Source organism: Mobula hypostoma, chromosome 19 (assembly GCF_963921235.1).
Source record: "Mobula hypostoma chromosome 19, sMobHyp1.1, whole genome shotgun sequence".
Taxonomy (NCBI): Eukaryota; Metazoa; Chordata; class Chondrichthyes; order Myliobatiformes; family Myliobatidae; genus Mobula; species Mobula hypostoma.
In genome coordinates this window covers 47,989,218-48,009,850 of record NC_086115.1, presented here as the reverse complement: position 1 = coordinate 48,009,850, position 20,633 = coordinate 47,989,218, and the positions used below count along the sequence as shown (strand labels likewise).

General features: G+C 41.6%; 1 protein-coding gene across 3 annotated transcripts in view; it reads left to right on the top strand.

Moving 5' to 3' along the window:
• Positions 1–20,633, top strand: part of dock1 (dedicator of cytokinesis 1) — a 575,517-nt gene that overhangs the window by 78,559 nt on the left and 476,325 nt on the right. For 2 of the 3 annotated variants that reach the window (XM_063071820.1, XM_063071821.1), the window contains exons 4-5: positions 6,005–6,060; positions 14,204–14,300. In XM_063071820.1, the coding sequence (XP_062927890.1) occupies positions 6,005–6,060; positions 14,204–14,300 (153 nt within the window). Of the gene's footprint in view, positions 1–6,004; positions 6,061–14,203; positions 14,301–14,384; positions 15,035–20,633 lie in introns of those variants that run through there. The other variant, XM_063071822.1, reaches the window with a different exon arrangement.

The window sequence follows — 20,633 nt, the reverse complement described above, 5'->3', positions numbered from 1 at the left end:
CAATTATCTAAATTCCCACTTGCTTTTGCTACCTTATATGTCCTTTTCTTGGCTTTTATGCAGTTCTTAACTTCCCTTGTTAGCCACGGTTGCCCCTGGCATTTGAGAACTACTTCTTCTGTGGGACAGATCAGTCCCTGCACCTTGTGAACTATTCCCAGAAACTTCAGCCAGTTCTGCTCAGCTGTTAATCCCCGATAATATCCTCCTCCTATCCATCAGGGCACCTCTCTCATGCCTCTGTAATTCCCTTCATTCCATTGTGATACTGATACATGTGACTTGTGATTCTCCCTCTCAAATTGCAGTATGAATTCAATCTTATTATGATCACTGCCTCCTAAGGGTTCCTTTATTTTAAGCTCCCTAATGGTATCTGGGTTATTACAATACACCCAATCTAAAATAGCCTTCCCCCAAATACGCTTTAAAAAGTTATCTCGTTGGCGTTAAACAAATTCCTTCTTGCGATCCGACACCAACCTGATTTTCCCAATCCCCTTGTATATTGAAGTCCCCCATTGCAATTGTGCATTACCCTTATCACATACCTTTTCCAGCTCCCTTTGCAATCACAACTCCACATCTTGACTACTATTTGGAATCTGATACACGATTCTCTCCCATTATTTTACCCTTGCAGTTTCTTGACTCCACCCACAAAGATTCAACTTTCCCTAACTCTTTGTCACCTCTTTCTAAAGATGTAATTCCATCTCTTACCATCAGAGGCACACCACCGCCTATACCCTTCTGCCTGTCCTTTCAATATAAAGTATATCCTTTGTTGCTAAGCTCCCAACTATGGCCTTCTTTCAGCTGTGACTCAGTGAGGCTCAGTGTCATACCGACCAATCTGTAATTGCGCCATGAGTTCGTCCACCTTATTCCAAATGCTAAATATAGCACCTTCAGTCCTGCATTCTATGCCTTTTTGAATTTTGCCTCATGGTACAATTTAACTCTTTGCTCCGTCTGCGTTTGTACCCAATCATTGGCTTGTCTTTCCTTGTAGTCATGTTACACCCATCATCTACTTGTTATTCTGCTGGCTTCACCTCAGCCATATTATACTGGTTCCCATCCCCCTGCCATATTTTTAAACCACTCCCAACAGTTGTAGCAATCCTGTCCGCAAGAATATTGGTCCCCCTCAGATTCAAGTGCAACCTGTTCCTTTTCTACAGGTCACACCTGTCCCAGAAGAGGTACCAGTTATCCAGAAATCTGAATCCATCCCTCGCCCCTGCTGCAATTCTTCACCCACACATTTACCTGCCACCTCATTTTATTCCTATCCTCACTGTCCTGAGGTCCTGCTTCTCAGCTTGCTTCCTAACTCCCTGTATTTAGTTTTCAGGATCTCCTCCCCTCTTCTACCCATGTTGTTGGTACCAATATGTACTATGACCTCTGGCTGCATACCTTCCCTTTTCAGGATACTGTGAAGGGGTTCAGAAACATCGTGAACCCTGGCACCTGGGAGGCAAACTACCATCCATGTTTCTTTTTTGCATCCACGGAGTTCCACATCTGTCCCCCTAACTATAGAGTCCCCTATTACTGCTGATACCCTGTACATTTCCCTATGCTTCTGAGTCACAGGGCTGTTGCTTCCCCCGGTACATTCCCCCCCCCCCAACAGTACCTAAAATGGAGTACTTATTGCTGAGGGGGACTGCCACAGGAGTTCTCTCAACTATCTGATGTTTCCCCTTCCCTTTCCTGACAGTCAACCATTTATCTGTTACCTGTAGCCTTGGGGTGACTACCTCCCTGTAGCTCCTGTATCACCTCTTCACTTTTCCTATCAAGCCAAAGTTCATTGAGCTGTAGCTCCTGTTCTTTAACATGGTCTCTAAGGAGTTGTATCTGATTGCAGATGTGGCCATCGGGGAGGCTGGTAGACTCCCGGAAATCCCATATCTGACACCCAAAACAGAACGCTGGCCCGGTAGACAGATCCCCTATTCTTTCAAAGGTTAAATAAGAAAAAAGAAATAAGGAATGAATTTACCTTTTTATTTTGCCTTCGCCTGTTCTCTGGGAAACCCTTTTGAGCCAAAGCCTTGCCACTTTGACGACTGGACCCATTTGACCACTCCACAGGACGATACCCCTCTTTTTTGGAGACTATTTTTCTCTTGCAGTTTCTTAACTCAACCCAGAAGGATTCAACATCATCCATCTGCCTATTCACATTTCTATTCCTCCTGACAGTTAACCAGCTTCTCGCCTCCTGCAGCTTCAGAGTGACTACTCCGCTGTAACTCTGATCGATCATCTTCTCACTCTCCTGTAGAAGCCAAATGTCATCCAGCTGCTGCACCAGATCCCTAACACTGTTTTTAAGGAGCTGCACCTGGATGCACTTCACGCAGATGTAGTTCCCCTCCAGCATCCATGAAGAACACACAGTGGCCATTTACTACACTAGGTACAGTAAAAAAAAGGGAACGTTAACAGAAAGTTACTCAGAGCCAGTGCTTCTTTCGAGCCTGACAGTCCTACTCTCAACACAATGGTCTATTCAAAACAATGGTTGCCCCACTTGTCCCTCCTGTACTTTTACTTAATTTGCTGTGCTGTGCTCCCACTGTTGGTTGGGTCGCCAGAATGAACCTGAATGCTTGTGAAGCTCTCCTTTAAACAAGCGTCATCGACCTGCGAGAAACCTTGTCGATGTAATCTGCTTGGACCACTGATTCAACAGCCAGAATGAGCCCGAACGCCTGCAAAGCTCTCCTTTTAAGCAGGCTATGCTGACCTGCAAGAAACTTTGTTGTTGTGCTGTGTTCCCGCCACTGATTGGGCTGCCGGAATTACTCAGTCTGAGTTAACCTGGTCAAAGTCTTGAGTTTGTCAAAGGCAGAAGCAGAGTTACTGGGTTCAAGACTGTAAGGATGGAATCTCTTGTCACCAGGCACAAAAAAATTCCATGAAGGATTTCGATATTTGAGGCGGATGTTTCCCAGAATATTTAATGCCAAGATTAAGGAAAGCATTTTCGTTGGTCCACAAATCAAACAGGTCATCCATCCACAGGCAGTCTGAAGAACTTCTAATGGGACTGGAGAAAATCGCATGGAAGGCTTTTGTACTTTATACTTTATTGTCGCCAAATTGTCAAAAGGGCGTTCAAGGATGTTGTTGAAAATTTTCTTGGCAACTATGAAGCAGCAAACTATGTGCAGCTGGTTGACAACATTGGATGTGGAGAGGATTTTTCCTATTGCGAATAAGTGTAGGACCGGAGGGCACAGCCTCCAAATAGTGCGATGTCCGTTTAGAACAGGGAATGAGGAGGAAATTGTTTAGCCAGAGAGTGGTGGATCTGTGGAATTTATTGGCATGCCTTCTGGTTTTTAAAAGCTTTCCAAACTCCTAACTTTCCACTATATTATATTTTGTTATTTTATGCTGTATTTGACTTCCCTCATCAGCCATGGTTGCCTCATCCTCACTTTAGAATACTTCTTCATCTTTGGAATGTATCTGTCTTGAGCCTTCTGAATTGTCCCCAGAAGGTCCAGTTGTTCTGGTATCATCTCTGCTGTTGTCCCTTTCCAATTAACTTTGACCAGTTCCTCTTTCATGGCTCAGTAATGCCCTTTAGTCAACTGTAATACTGATACATCTGACTTTATCTTACCCCTCCAAAACTGCAAGGTGAATGCTATCGTATCTGACTCTTCAGAATTCCTTAAGCTTCCTAATCAAATTTGGTTCATTACACAACACCCAATCCAGAATTGCTTTTCTCCTAGTGGGCTGAACCACAAGCTGCTCTGAAAAGCCATCTTGTAGGCTTTTTACAAATTCCCTCTCTTGGGATCCAGGACCAACCTGATTTTTGTAAAGTACCTACACATAGAAATCTTCCGTGACTATCTTAACTTTGCCTTCATAACATTCCTTTTCTATTTCCCTTTGAAATTTATATCCCATGTCCTGGCTACTGTTTGGGATCCTGTATCCTGTCTATAACTCACATCAGAGCTTTTTACCCTTACAGTTTCTACCCACAAGGAGTCTTTCTAAGGATTTAGTTTCATTCTTTTTACCAACAGAGACACCCCACCCCTTATGTGTATCTGCCTGTTCTTTCAATAAAAGGTGTATCTTTGTCTGTTAATCTCCCAACTATGATCTTTTCTTTGCTACGACTCAATGATGCTCACAATGTCGTACCTGCCAATCTCCAACTGTGCCACACGATCATCTGCCTTATTTCATATACTACATGCATTCAAATATAACACTTTAATTCCTGTATTCATTACCCTTTTCGATTTTTGCCCATGTGTTACATTTCAACTCATCCCACTGACTGCAATTTTGTCCTGTCGTCTACCTGTCCTTCCCCACAGTCTCACTGCATACTGCATTGACTTTTATACCAACTGCCCTATCCTCAGCCCTATCACTCCAGTTCCTATCCCCCTCTCAATTTGGCTTAAACCCTCCCCAACAGCTCTAACAAAACCTGCCTGCAAGGGTATTAGTTCCTCTTGGGTTCAGGTATAACCCAAGGTCATACTTTCCCAAGAAGAGATCCCAATGACCCAGAAACCTGCCCCTTGCACCACTTTCTCAGCCACGCATTTATCTTATTCTGCATTGAATAGCATATGGTACTGGGAGTATTCAGAGATTACTACCTTGGAGGTCCTGCTCCTCAGTCTCTTTCCTAACCCCTATACTCACTGCGCAGGACCTCTTCTCCCTTTCTACCTATCTCATTGGTGTCTCTGGCTGCCCACCTACCCTCTTGAGAATCTTCTGCAGTTGCTCTGAGAGACATCCTGGACCCTAGCACCTGGGAAGCAACACACCATCCTGGTTTCTCTTTTGTAGCCAGAGAATCTGCTGTCCGTCTACCTAACTATTGAATCACATTGGTATTGCTCTGCCTGACCTTAACTCTTCCCAGCTGAGCCTCAGAGCCAGCCAAAGTGTCACTGGACTGTGCCCTGAGAGGTCATTCCCCTCCCCCTCTTCCAGCAGTGTCGTAAGGGTTATATTTGTTGTTGAGGGGAATGGCGACAGGGGAACCCTGCATTAACTGCTTACTGCCCTTACTTCTGGTGGTCCCCCAGCGACCATATGAATCCTGAACTCTAGGTAAGATCACCTCAGTAAAAGTCTCATCTGTGAGGGTTCCAGCTTCTTGGATGGTCGTGAATGCATCCAGCTCCAGTTCCTTGACCTAGTTAGTCAGGCGATGAAGCGCGAATTTATTTATTTAGCGATGCAGCATGAAGTAGATGCGAAATCGAGCCACGATGCCCCAGCAACCGCACAACTCCGATTAACCTTGACTAATCATTGGATGACTTGCAATGATCAATTAATCTACCTGGTTTGTCTTTCAACTGTGAGAGGAAACCAGAGCATCCGGGAAAAATACACGCATTCCATGGGGAGGACATACTAACTCTTGACAAGCAGCGCAGGAATAGAACTCTAAACTCTGGCATGTCTTGAACTATAATAGCACTGTGTTACCCACTATGCCACTATGGCAGCCCTGAAATTTTTTTTCCATTATTGACTGAGGGATAGCTTAAAGCTCTTATGGAAACAATAATATTAAGAGTTTGTAAGGGATGAAATTTATGGTTCCTTCATGTTCATCTATTTTTGACTTTTTCAAGATGTTCCTGTGCACTAGTAGTATAAATAAATTCTATCATTTTAGATGGTGTTGTTTGTTTACCCGTCTGAGATTGTTGACAGAATGAAATGGCTTCATTGCCGTTTTGGAACATTGACTACAATGTTTGATTAATGTGACTCTTTGGTATATTAATGAATACATATGTAAGGAATGTGTGACAGTAACGTACTATAATGTTAACTGATTTATTTTCTTTATTTCAATTTGCTGTGAGCATTAATCTTGGCAGAATATGTAGTAACTTCTAAGATCTGATGTCAATAGTAAAATGTCACTTCTGATTGTAGAATGAAATTGTTCTAATTAAGTATTGTTTTCTTGTAGGGTATTTTTCCAGCTTCGTATATTCAACTCAAAGAAGCAACAGTTGAAGGCAAAGGGTGAGCTTGTGAATCCAAGTAGATGTTTAATTCCAAACAGCTGTTTGCTATTTTAGTTAATCAGCACTACATGGAAAATATTGGTTCATTTTGTCATGTGTTGAATCTACTTACTACATACTATATGAGGATGATGTTTTATGGGTGCAAGAACCAAGGTGGCTTGTGATGAGTAAGGAGATTGAAGAAGCAATGTGTCAACTAAGTGAGAATTGCAGGACTGTGTAAAAGTCTTAGGCACATGTAAAAAAAAACTAAAATGAAGATATTTTCAAAAATAATGGAATGAAGTTTCTAAATGTCAAAAAATTACTATAAAGAGCAGTAAAACAGTAAAAAAATAAATCAATGTTTTAGGTGACCATCTTTGCCTTTAAAACTGCATCAAATCTCTTAGGTACATTATCACGCAGTTTTATTAGAAAATCGGCTGGTAGGTTGTTCCAAGCGTCTTGGACAATAGTTCCTCTGCAGACTTTGACTGTCTTGGTTGCTTCTGTTTCTCCAGTTCATCCCAGATAGCCTAGGTGCTATTGAGATCAGGGCTCTGTAGAGGCGATACCATCTTAAACAATATACTTAATCAATCTAGGGTGCCTCAGACTTTGGCACAATACTGTATATGCAGTTGTCATTATTCAACAACAATAGATCAGATACAAATGGTTTTCAAAGTAGTTAGCATGTTGGTAACACATTACTTTTGGAAGATTGGGTTGTTAAACTGCAATGCATTTTGGAAGGAGAGCAGTAGTTGATTGTACTTGCTGTATTATCCTTTAGGTTTCCTGGTGGTTCATATTTGTCAGACTAATTCCTGATTTAGATATTCAAGTATTAAAATAATATTAAAGCTATGGAATTTATGCAGCGTCAATTCAACAAGTTGCTGCTGAACACGCAGCATCAATTATAAAGGAATAAGTGATATTAAGTCTTACTATATTTCAGTCAAGATGCCCAAAAGAGTTTTGAGTCGTGATTGGATTAATAGGGAAAGGGTTGAGAACTGGAGGCAGGAGTTGCCTTGAAAAGGTGATGCCTTAAAAAGGTGACATCCATTATTTAGCACCCCTATCACCCAGGGCATGGATTTCAGGTACAACTTATTCCCCCCTGCCGTCTGATTTCTGAATGGACTATGAACCTTTGAACATTACCTCAGTATTTTCCCTCTCTCTTTTTCCACTGCTAATTTAATTTAATTTTCACTTATATATACGTACTGTAATTTATAGTTTTTATTATTATGTATTACAATGTATTTATTGCCACAAAACACCCAATTTCCTGATATATGCCAGTTAGATTATACCTGATTCTGGTTATGTTCAGAAATAACAAAGAAGATGGCAAAAATGTTATTTTGTAGATTGCTGTAACATGGAATGCTATAGAAAAGAACAGAATTGCTCTTAGTGGTGTGATATAAATTTGGCAAAAAGAATAGCAGTGTGAAGTATGGAAAATGTCAAACCACTTTCAGGGAGTGTCTCCTTTGAAGCTGAGATCAACTGGATATTTTAAATTCTATATGTAATTATTATAATCCTTAAATTCAATTTATTTATAGGTTGTTGAAAAATGGGAAAAACCCAAATTTTGTGGGGAATTTTAGGATTTCTGTGTGTAATTTGATTTCTGCATGAAAGTAGGTGAAGCAAGATTCACTAACGATCGAAGCTATACTTAACTGAATATGTTATCTGATAGCCCCAGTTAAACGGACGTCAGTGCAATACAGGGAAAATTAATAGTCCTCTCCTGCGCACAAAAAGATGATTATGTTTATTGAAGGTCAGTCATCATAACTACAGGGTTTTGGTACATGAATTTCTCAGGGCAATGGCACAGCCCCAAATATCTTCAGCTACTTCATCAATGACAACCCTTCTTTTTAGGCTCAAATGGATAGGGAAGTGCTGCTTATTGATGATTTTAGTGATTATTCTATTCACAGTTCTTTAAGGAAATAAAGCAGCCTATTCCTGTGAGAACAACATGATATTCAGCCTGGGTGATGATTGGCAAATAGTATTTGTGCTAAGTGTGTCAGATAGATAGTCACCCACTTCTGATATCCAATGCATTTGCTAACTCCAAATTTCAGTTTTTCAATATTGCTGGGACCACCATTCCTTTAAGCAGTCAAATGAATAGGCTGAGTATCCTGAAACAGATTGCTTGATTCTTGACTCTCCAAAATCATTTTAGCAACACAAGTGTATAATGGAATTCTGCCCAGTTACCACTTGCCAGTTCAGTGATGTTCAAGAGTTAAGTATATAGTATGACTTGCAGGATTAATAAATTAGAGGAACTTTTTCTTCCAAGTGAACTCTAGACTATAAATTGAGTTCTGAAGTACAACATTTCCGTTAAAGAATTTAACTTAATCACATTCATTTCTTTTGATCAAAGGAAATGGAAACAAATTTTTTTACAGTTTCAAAAAATCTGCAGATCATACAGTCAGGTGAAACACCGCCCAGGTGGATTGGAGGAGGATACTAGCAGGGATGAAGGCAGAACAGAGATGGCTGAAGTTTCTCGGAATAGTTCACAAGGCGCAGGATAGATATGTCCCACAGAAGTTGTCTCAGATGGCAGGGGTAGGCAACCGTGGTTGACAAGGGAAGTTGAGGACTGCATAAAAGCCAAGGAAAGGACATACAAAGTAGCAAAAGTGAGTGGGGAGTTGGATGATTGGGAAGCTTTTAAAATCCAATAAAAGGCAAATAAAAAAGCTTTTAAAAGGGAAATGATGATAGATGAGGGCAAACTAGCCAATAATATAAAGCAGGATACTATAAGTTTTTTCTGTTATATAAAGCGTAAAAGAGGGTGAGGGTTGATATTGGACCACTGGAAAATGATGTTGCTGAGGTAGTAATGAGTGACTTTGAATTTGAATTGAAATTATTACTTGCATCCTTCACATTCATGAGGAGTCACCTGTGAGTCGGCTGGGGTGATATACTGTGTCCGTTGCTCCCAATGTGGTCTTCTATATATTGGCGAGACCCAACGCAGACTGGAAGATCGTTTCGCTGAACATCTACGCTCTGTCCGCCAGAGAAAGCAGTATCTCCCAGTGGCCACACATTTTAATTCCACGCCCCATTCCCATTCTGATATGTCTATCCACGGCCTCCTCTGCTGTAAAGATGAAGCCACACTCAGGTTGGAGAAACAACACCTTATATTCCGTCTGGGTAGCCTCCAACCTGATGGCATGAACATTGACTTCTCAAACTTCCGCTAATGCCCTACCTCCCCCTCGTACCCCATCCATTATTTATTTATGTACACACATTCTTTCTCTCTTTCTCCTTTTTCTCCCTCTGTCCGTCTCACTATACCCCCTGCCCATCCTCGGGGTTCCCCCCCCCCCTTTTCTTTCTCCCTGGGCCTTCTGTCCCATGATTCTCTCATATCCCTTTTGCCAATCACCTGTCCAGCTCTTGGCTCCATCCCTCCCCCTCCTGTCTTCTCCTATCATTTTGGATCTCTCCCTCCCCCTCCCACTCTCAAAATTCTTACTATCTCTTCTTTCAGTTAGTCATGACGAAGGGTCTCGGCCCGAAACGTCGACTGTACCTCTTCCTAGAGATGCTGCCTGGTCTGCTGTGTTCACCAGCAACTTTGATGTGTGTTGCTTGAATTTCCAGCATCTGCAGAATTCCTCGTTTTTGCGGTTTAAAAAATTCTTATGTTACGTCTCCATCTAAATATGCAATGTGCAATTTATAGTAATTTGTAATAACAACAGGACAGTCAATATAACATAAAAATACAATTGTATCAGCGTGAATGAATCAGTTTGATGGCCTGGTGGGAGAAGCTGTCCCAGAGCCTGTTGGTCCTGGTTTCTATGCTGCGGGACTGTTTCCCGGATGGTAGCTGAAACAGTTTGTGGTTGGAGTGGCTTGGGTCCGCAATGATCCTTCGGGCCCTTTTTACACATTTGTCTGTGTAAATGTCCTGAATAGTGGGAAGTTCATATCTACAGATGTGCTGGGCTGTCTGCACCACTCTCTGCAGAGTCCTGCATTGAGGGAAGTACAGTTCCCATAATAGGCAGTTCTGCAGCCAGTCAGGATACTCTCAATTGTGCCCCTGTAGAAAGTTCTTAGGATTTGGGGGGGCCCATAACAAACTTCTTCAGCCATCTGAGGTGAAAGGCGCTGTTGTGCTTTTTTCACCACACAGACAGTATGTGCAGACCACGTGAGATCCTCAGTGATATGTATGCTGAGGAACTTAAAAACCGTTTGCCCTCTCAACCCCAGACCATTGATTTCAATAGGGGCTAGCCTGTCTCCATTCCCCCTTGTAGTCCACAATCAGCTCCTTTGTTTTTGTGACATTGAGGGAGAGGTTGTTTTCTTGATACCACTATATCAGGGTGATGACTTATTCTCTGTAGGCTGCCTTGTTATTATTTGAGATTAGGCCAGTCAATGTATCGTCAGCAAATTTAATTAGCAGATTGGAGCTGTGGGTGGCAACGAAGTCATGGGTATACAGAGAGTAAAGGAGGGGGCTTAAGACACAGCCATGCGGAGCACCTGTATTGAGGGTCAGTGGGTGGATTGCATTATATGTTTCTGATCGCGTCCACGATATCCCTGAAGTGGGAAAGTGAACAGCCAGAGATCGTGGTACATATTCGTACCAATGACATAGGTAGAAAAAAGGAGGAGGTCCTGAAAACAGACTATAGGGAGTTAGGAAGGAAGTTGAAAAGCAGGACCTCAAAGGTAGTAATCTCGGGATTACTGCCTGTGCCACGTGACAGTGAGTATAGGAATAGAGTGAGGTAGAGGATAAATGTGTGGCTGAGGGATTGCAGCAGGGGTCAAGGATTCAGATTTCTGGATTATTGGAACCTCTTTTGGGGCAGGCGTGACCTGTACGAAAAGGACCGGTTGCACTTGAATCTGAGGGGTCCAATATGCTGGCAGGGAGGTTTGCTAAGGATATTGGGGAGACTTTAAGCTAGAATTGCGGGGGGGGGGGAGTGTGGGTGGCGAAGCTGGGAACTGAACTGAAGAGACGGAGGAAGGGGCGGTTGGCATACAAATAGAGAAAGCCTGGAGACTGTGTGAGAGGGAAGATAGGCAGGTGATAGAGAAGGGATGTGTTCAGACCGATGGTTTGAGATGTGTCTATTTTAATGCAGGAAGCAACATGAACAAAGCGGATGAGCTTAGAGCGTGGATCAGTACTTGGAGCTATGATGTTGTGGCTATTACAGAGACTTGGATGGCTCGGGGCAGCAATGGATACTTAGAGTCCCAGGCTTTAGATGTTTCAGAAAGGACAGGGAGGGAGGCAAAAGAGGCAGGGGCGCGGCACTGCTGATCAGAGATAGTGTCACGGCTGCAGAAAAGGAGGAAGTCATGGAGAGATTGTGTCTACTGAGTCTCTGTGGGTGGAAATTAGAAACAGGAAGGGTTCAATAACTCTACTGGGTGTTTTTAATAGACTACCCAATAGTAACAGGGACATGGAGGAGCAGATAGGGAGACAGATTCTGGAAAGGTGTAATAATAACAGGGTTGTTGTGGTGGGAGATTTTAATTTCTCAAATATTGATTGGCATCTCCCTAGAGCAAGGGGTTTAGATGGGGTGGAGTTTGTTAGGTGTGTTCAGGAAGATTTCCTGACACAATATGTAGATGCCAACAAGAGGAGAGGCTGTACTTGATCTGGTATTGGGAAATGAACCTGGTCAGGTGTCAGGTCTCTCAGTGGGAGAGTGATCACAATTCTATCTCCTTTACCATAGCATTGGAGAGATATAGGAATAGACAAGTTAGAAAAGCGTTTAATTGGAATAAGGGGAAATATGAAGCTATCGGGCAGGAACTTGGGAGCATAAATTGGGAGCAGATGTTCTCAGGGAAATGTATGGCAGAAATGTGGCAAATGTTGAGATATTTGTGTGGCGTTCTGCATAGGTATATGCCAGTGAGACAGGGAAAGGATGGGAGGATACAGGAACTGTGGTGTACAAAGGCTGTTGAAAATCTAGTCAAGAAGAAAAGAAAATCTTAGGAAAGGTTAAAAAAACTAGGTAATGATAGAGATCTAGAAGATTATGAGGCTAGCAGGAAGGAGCTTAAGAATGAAATTAGGAGAGCCAGAAGGGGCCATGAGAAGGCCTTGGCGAGCAGGGTTAAGGAAAACCCCAAGGCATTCTACAAGTACGTGAAGAGCAAGAGGATAAGATGTGAAGGAATAGGACCAATCAAATGTGACAGTGGAAAAGTGTGTATGGAACTGGAGAAGATAGCAGAGATACTTAATGAATACTTTGCTTCAGTATTCACTATGGAAAAGGATCTTGTCAATTGTAGGGATGACTTACAGTAGATTGAATAGCTTGAGCATATAGACATTAAGAAAGAGGATGTGCTGAAGCTTTTTGAAAAGTTGGATAAGTCTCTGAGACCAGATGACATGTACCCCGGGCTACTGTGGGAGGCGAGAGAGCAGATTGCTGAGCCTCTGGCAATGATCTTTGCATCATCAATGGGGATGGGACAGGTTCTGGAAGATTGGGGAGTTGCAGATATTGTTCCCTTTTTCAAGAAAGAGAATAGAGATAGCCCAGAAAATTATAGACCAGTGAGTCTTAATTCAGTGGTTGGTAAGTTGATGGAAAAGATCCTGAGAGGCAGGACTTATGAACACTTGGAGAGGCATAATATGATTAGGAATACTCAGCATGGCTTTGTCAAAGGCAGGTTGTGCCTTACGATCCTGAATGAATTTTTTGAGAATGTGACTAATGACATTGATGAAGGTAGAGCAGTAGATGTAGTGTATATGGATTTCAGTAAGGCATTTGATAAAGGTACCCCATGCATGGCTTATTAAGAAAGTAAGGAGGCATGGGATCCAAGGGAATCTTGCTTTGTGGATCCAGAATTGGCTTGCCCCCACAGAAAGCAAAGAGTGTTTGTAGGTGGGTCATATTCTGCATGGAGGTCGGTGACCAGTGGTGTGCCTCAGGGATCTGTTCTGGGAGCCCTTCTCTTCGTGATTTCTATAAATGGCCTGGATGAGGAAGTGGAGGGATGGATTAGTAAAGTTGCTGATGACACAAAGGTTGGGGGTGTTGTGGATAGTGTGGAGGGCTGTCAGAGTTTACAGCAAGACATCGATAGGATTCATAACTGGGCTGAGAAGTGGCAGATGGAGTTCAACCCAGATAAGTGTGAGGTGGTGCACTTTGGTAGGTCAAATATGATGGCAGAATATAGCATTAATGGTAGGACTTGGCAGTGAGGCGGATCAGAGGTATCTTGGGGTGAGAGTCCATTGGACACTCAAAGCTGCTGCGCAGGTTGACTCTGTGGTTAAGAAGTTATACGGTGCATTGGCCTTCATCAACTGTGGGACTGAGTTTAAGAGCTGAGAGGTAATGTAACTGCTATATAGGACCCTAGTCAGGCCCCACTTGGAGTATTGATCACCTCACTACAGGAAGGATGTGGAAATTGTAGAAAGAGTGCAGAGGATATTTACAAGGATGTTGCCTGAGTTGCAGAGCATGCCTTATGAGAATAGATTGAGTGAACTCAGCCTTTTCTCTTTGGAGCAGTGGAAGATGAGAGTTGACCTTATAGAGGTGTATAAGATGATGAAAGGCAGTGATCATGTGGATACTCAGAGGCTTTTTCTCAGGGCTGAAATGGCTCACACGAGAGGGCACAATGTTAAGGTTCTCGGAAGTAGGTACAGAGGAGATGTCAGGGATAAGTTTTATTATGCAGAGAGTGGTGAGTGCGTGGAATAGGCTGCTGGCGACGGTGGTGGAGGCAGATATGATATGGTCTTTTAAGATTCTTCTGGAAAGGTACATGGAGCTTAGAAAAATAGAGGGCTATGGGGAACTCGCGGTAATTTCTGAAGTAACTACATGTTCGGCACAGCATTGTGGGCTGAAGGGCCTATATTGTGCTGTAGGGTTTCTATGTTTCGTAACAAACCCTATGGGATATAGATGCAGCATTTTTTTTGAGAAACTTATTTTTTTAATGAAAAATTGTGTGCTGGAAGCAGGGATCATAAATTGAAGAAGTTATTTATAAATTGGAATGTAATAATGCTATTCTGTATTTTATTCAAGGCAACATGAAACTGTTACACCAAATGACCTTCCACTGGTTCAGGAAGTTACTACAACCCTTCGAGAATGGTCAAGTATATGGCGGCATTTGTATGTTGTGAGTGAAATACAATGTTATTTTGTTAAAACTCCTGTGGTTAGAGTTTTTAATATTTAACATGATGCACGTTAGTTACCTACATTGGTGGTGCCATTTCATAAACATGACAATGAAGGCTACTAAAATAAATTGTAGCCTAAAAACTTTTAAAGTTGCAAATCTCTTAGTGCCTGAACAAACAAACTACAAATTGAAAAAGATCATATACAGTGGATTCTGGTTAAATGTACCATTGGTTAATTGGGGCAGCCGCTTTTTTGGGACAATGCTTAAAGAACAAAAACAAATCGAGAAAATAGCCAGGATTCCCTTTGTTTATTTGGGACACCATGCTGCTTAGTTGAGTCAGGAGAAGGTCAGATATGTGCACTTGTGTGCCTGTTAGATACTACACTGTGTGTGGAGTGAACAACTGTGTGTGCTTGTGTTATTTTGGGCTGATGGATGCAGATTCAAAAGGCAGTGGTTTTTGATTTTTTTTTTAATAACTAAAAATGTTTTTGAGACTCTTGCCAAGATGCCATGACAAGCTTTGACACTAGCTTTAAAAAAAAGTCTACTGGACCAAATTAAAAGTCATCCATCTACCACCACACATTGTCAGCCGGCAGAGATAACTGGAGTGCCTAAATTTACAACTACACGCGCGATACATCAGCAAGATAAACTGCAAGAAGAATCTTCATTATATGAGGGACAACAGAGAACATCCCAAAAACGAAGGTGTGAAGGTAAAGATTCAGATGTTGAAGAGGCCCTCAATCAATGGTTTTCCATTATAACTGGACGAGGCGTATGTGTCAGTGGGTCAATGTTTAAACAAATTAAGAGGTGTTAGCTAAGAAGCTGTGTCACGAAGATTTTAAAGCAACCTATGGTTGTCTTGTTGGAGGTAGGCTCCACATTATATTCAAGAAAACACACAGTGCGAAAAGTAGTAATGCTGTTGTAAGTGCAGAAACATGCAAATTGACAAAACTCCCCAACTTACTTCTAAAATATTGTGCAGATGATATCTACAATGCCGATGAAACAGGCATTTTTTATCGTGCCATGCTGGGTGTTTCCCTTTGCTACAAACATGCAACATCACCAGGTTCAAAGAAAGCAGTGGATCGAATAACTGTGTGTAGTTTAAACATGTCAGGAGCTGAAGAAAAAAAATTGTGGATTGATGGGAAAAATATTAAACCTTGATCTTTTAAGGGCTAAGCATGGATAGTTTACCAATCGAGTAGTATGCTAGTAAGAATGCATGGATGACTTCCAAACTTAAATGGCTAATTAGTTGGGATATGGAGCTACTGCAATTCTTCTGCTTGTTGACAGTTGTGTAGCACTGTCAACAAGTAGAATGTCTGAGAAACATACAGCTGGAATTTCTACTAGCTAATTTCCTCACCCTCGGTGCAACCAGTAGATATGGGAATTATAAAAATAATTTAAAGAGGTATCGCAGATAGTTGGTGAAACAAATTCTCGAAACAAGTGAAGAAAATCTACTTCAACAGCCAAGGAAGTGAGTGCAAGGGTTAACCTTTTACAGGCAGTAGTTTGTCAGTGGTTGTTCAAAGGTTCATTTATTATCAAAACATATATCCCCATTCGTCTCTGAAATCTGTTTTGTCCATATAGCTATGAAATAAAGAAAGAACATGAAAGTCCTTCGGAGAGAAATATCACTGCCCCCCCCCCCCCCCCACCGTCCAAAAAGAATGGCATCCGGATCGTCAACCCTTCACCCTGCACAAAACGGAACAGGAACATCGACAACCCTTCCCCACCCCAAACAACCTCTCTCCTGCACAAAAAACTAACAGAACATCACCCTCCCCTTATACAACAAAACTGAAAAGGAACGGGCAATTAAAAAAAAACATAGACTATAAAATCCATAAGTCTGAAAAAAGTCCACAGTGATAGCAAGACAATTTATAGCTGGTTTTACTCATTGCAGTTTCAAGCAGTCAGGCTTTGAAATGCTGGAAATGGCTAGGATGAAAATGAAGCGTTTTACTACGTCAATAAGTTAGGAACTATGAAGAATTTGAAGGTATTGACAATCATCTTGAATGTTACAATGAAAATGAAGATTTGGGGTTGCAATCGTTGAAAGCATTGTTTTGAAACACCAAAATGGGGAAGGTGAGGAAAGTGATGAGAGTGACACAACTGAACCTGAGCTAATGACTACACACGATGCCAGGAAATTTATTGTTGGTAATGAAATTTATTGAAGGCAAAGAAGGCAGTCCATTATCTGCATGAGGTGTTTGCACTGAATTTGTTCATTCAAAAGAACACGCCAGTGTACACTTGACGAATTCCTCTGTCGGTAACCATTATGAACTAATACATTTTATAGTACTGAAGTAGTATTAGTACTGTTCTAATTTGTTCTGCATTGCAATTAAATACATAATTTATTGCTGAGTTAAATAGTAGTCTGTCTCATTTATACCTTCTTAAATATTTCCCTGAAACTTCAGACAATTAGGGCTGCCACTTAATTGGGTCAAAACGTACTGGCCCCAAAGTGTTCCAGTTAGCCTGAAATTTGCTTTACCTTCCTGTGGTTTTTTAAAAAAATAAAATGTTTCAGTATATTTTAATGCGGAAGGAGAATATTATAATTGTTAAATTGTTTGATTATGTTTCCTATGAATGTGGGAGAAATTTCATCCATAGAACCATAGAACCATAGAAACTACAGCACAGAAACAGGCCCTTTGGCCCTTCTTGGCTGTGCCGAACCATTTTCTGCCTAGTCCCACTGACCTGCACACGGACCATATCCCTCCATACACCTCCCATCCATGTATCTGTCCAATTTATTCTTAAATGTTAAAAAAGAACCCGCATTTACCACCTCGTCTGGCAGCTCATTCCACACTCCCACCACTCTCTGTGTGAAGAAGCCCCCCCTAATGTTCCCTTTAAACTTTTCCCCCTTCACCCTTAACCCATGTCCTCTGGTTTTTTTCTCCCCTTGCCTCAGTGGAAAAAGCCTGCTTGCATTCACTCTATCTATACCCATCATAATTTTATATACCTCTATCAAATCTCCCCTCATTCTTCTACGCTGCAGGGAATAAAGTCCTAACCTATTCAACCTTTCTCTGTAACTGAGTTTCTCAAGTCCCGGCAACATCCTTGTAAACCTTCTCTGCACTCTTTCAACCTTATTTATATCCTTCCTGTAATTTGGTGACCAAAACTGAGCACAATACTCCAGATTCGGCCTCACCAATGCCTTATACAACCTCATCATAACATTCCAGCTCTTATACTCAATACTTCGATTAATAAAGGCCAATGTACCAAAAGCTCTCTTTACGACTCTATCTATCTGTGACGCCACTTTTAGGGAATTTTGTATCTGTATTCCCAGATCCCTCTGTTCCACTGCACTCCTCAGTGCCTTACCATTAACCCTGTATGTTCTACGTTGGTTTGTCCTTCCAACGTGCAATACCTCACACTTGTCAGTATTAAACTCCATCTGCCATTTTTCAGCCCATTTTTCCAGCTGGTCCAAGTCCTTCTGCAGGCTCCGAAAACCTTCCTCACTGTCTGCTACACCTCCAATCTTTGTATCATCAGCAAACTTGCTGATCCAATTTACCACATTATCATCCAGATCATTGAGATAGATGACAAATAACAATGGACCCAGCACTGATCCCTGTGGCACACCACTAGTCACAGGCCTCCACTCAGAGAAGCAATTTTCTACCACCACTCTCTGGCTTCTTCCATCGAGCCAATGTCCAATCCAATTTACCACCTCTCCATGTATACCTAGCGACTGAATTTTCCTAACTAACCTCCCATGCGGGACCTTGTCAAAGGCCTTACTGAAGTCCATGTAGACAATATCCACTGCCTTCCCTTCATCCACTTTCCTGGTAACCTCCTCGAAAAACTCCAACAGATTGGTCAAACATGACCTACCACGCACAAAGCCATGTTGACTCTCCCTAATAAGCCCCTGTCTATCCAAATGCTTGTAGATTCTGTCCCTTAGTACTCCCTCCAATAACTTACCTACTACTGATGTTAAACTCACCGGCCTATAATTTCCCGGATTACTTTTCGATCCTTTTTTAAACAACATTAACTGAAACTTGCTTTAGTATATATACTTTTCCTGTTATCTTACAATTTTCCTTTTCATGTTATATTTTCATTGTCTTTTAATTTTTAAAATTTTTTTTTATTCCTGAGTACACTTAGCAGTCCCGACCCAGGATTATGTGTATTGGACAATTAGCATCAAATTTTCAGAAAGTGTTCAAGATTGTCTTTTGGACCATTTGGAAAAAGAAATGTTTGTCTACATGAGTAGAAAGTTGGTTGATGCTCAAGGATTTAAGGGATTCCTTTTGAATTTTGTCTCCTACTTTTACATAAATAAAAGCTTTGAGTTTAAAGCAAGTTCGAGGGAGTATTGGGCTAGTGCCTGATGTAGTTTGGAGTGATTACATACGATTAGAATGCACTGCCTCATGCATGTGATTGAAACAGTTTCAGTGGCTAGGAAGTGCAAGCAAATTAAAAGGAATTTGGTAAACATTTATCAGGCTTTGGCAAGGTAATGAGAATCAGGTTTATTATCACTGACTTGTAAATCAAGAAATTTGTTGTTTGCAGCAACAACACAGTGCAAAGAATTAAAAATTGCTATAAATTACAAAATAAATAGTGCAAACAGAAAGTAATAATCAAGTAGTGTTCATGAATTCTTAGATCATTCTGAAATTTGATGATGGAAGGAAAGAAGGTGTTCCTGAATTCTTAAGCGTGGGTCTTCAGACTACTGCACCTATTCCCTAATGGTAGTAGCAAAATGAGACATAGCCCAGATGGTGAAGCTCCTTACTAATGGAAGCTGCCACTTTGAGGGGCCACCTTGAGGCATTGCCTTTTGAAGATGTCATCAATGGTTCAAAAGGTTGTGCCTGTGATGGAACTGGCTGAACCTACAACCTCTGCAGCCTCTTGCAATCCTGTGGATTGGACTCTCCGTTGGAGTTTTGAAGAATATCAAGGTTTCTTATTAAAACCTATAGAATATTGAAAAGCTTAGATAGAGAGTTTGTAGAGAAGCTGTTTCCAATAGTGGGAGAGCCTAGGACTTGAGGGCACAGCCTTAGGATAGAAGGAAGTCCCTTGAGCACAGAGGTGAGGAGGAATTTCTGTAACCTGAGGGTGGTGAAACTGTTGAATTCATTGCCGCTGATGACTATGGAGGCTGAGGTATGGGTATATTTAAAACAGAGGTTGATGTGTTCTTCGTTAGAAAGGGTAATCAAAGTTATGGGTAGAAGGCTGGAGAATGGTGTTGAGAGGGAAAATAAATCAGCTATGATCAAATGGTGGAGCAGACTTGATGGGCTAAATAGCCTAATTCTGCTCCTATGTCTTATAGTCTTATACCAGACTGTGATGCCACTGGTCAGAATGCTCTCCATTGTGTACCTATAGAAAATTGCAAGTCTTTGATGTACTAAATCTCTTTAAGCTCCTAATAAGCTGTAGCTGCTGGTGCCTTCTTCATGATTGCATCAGAGAGTTGGGCCTAGGATAGATCTTCCAAAATGTTGACCCCTAAGAATTTGAAGCTGCTTAGCCTTTGCACTGATGACCTCTCAATCAGGGCTGGTTTGTTCTCCCATCCTCCTTTTATTTGAAGTCCACAGTTAATTCCTTGATCTTGTTGATGTTGAGTGTAAGCTCGTTGTTGTGACACCACTCAACCTGCTGAAATATCTCAATCCTAAATGCTTCCTCGTCGTTATCTGAGATTTTGCCAATGACAGAGGTGTCATCTGTGAACTTATAGATGACAGTTGAGCTTTGCTGATTTTCCTTGAGGAGAGGATATTACCATTCCACACTGACTGATCTCCCAATAAGGAAATCAGGGATCCAGATGCAGAGAAAGCTGTAGAGGCCCAGATTTGGATGCTTGCTGATTAATATTAAGGGTTGATGGTGTTGAATCCCAAGTTGTAATCTATAAACATCAGCCAGACATACAGTATGTTTTGCTATTGTAAAGCAGAGCCAGTGAGATTATGTCTGCAGCAGATCTGTTGTGGCAGTTGGCAAATTCCAGCGGTTCCATGTCGTTCTCAGGCAAGAGTTAATTTTAGCCATAACCGACCTCTGAAAACATTTCAATACAGCTGAGAGTGCTACCTGGTGATAGTCATTGAGGCAGCTCATCCTGCTTTTCCTTGGTAGCAGAATGATTGCTGCCCTTATGACACAGGTGGGAACTTTAGACTGAAGCAATGAGAAGCTGATGTCTTTGAACACTCCAGC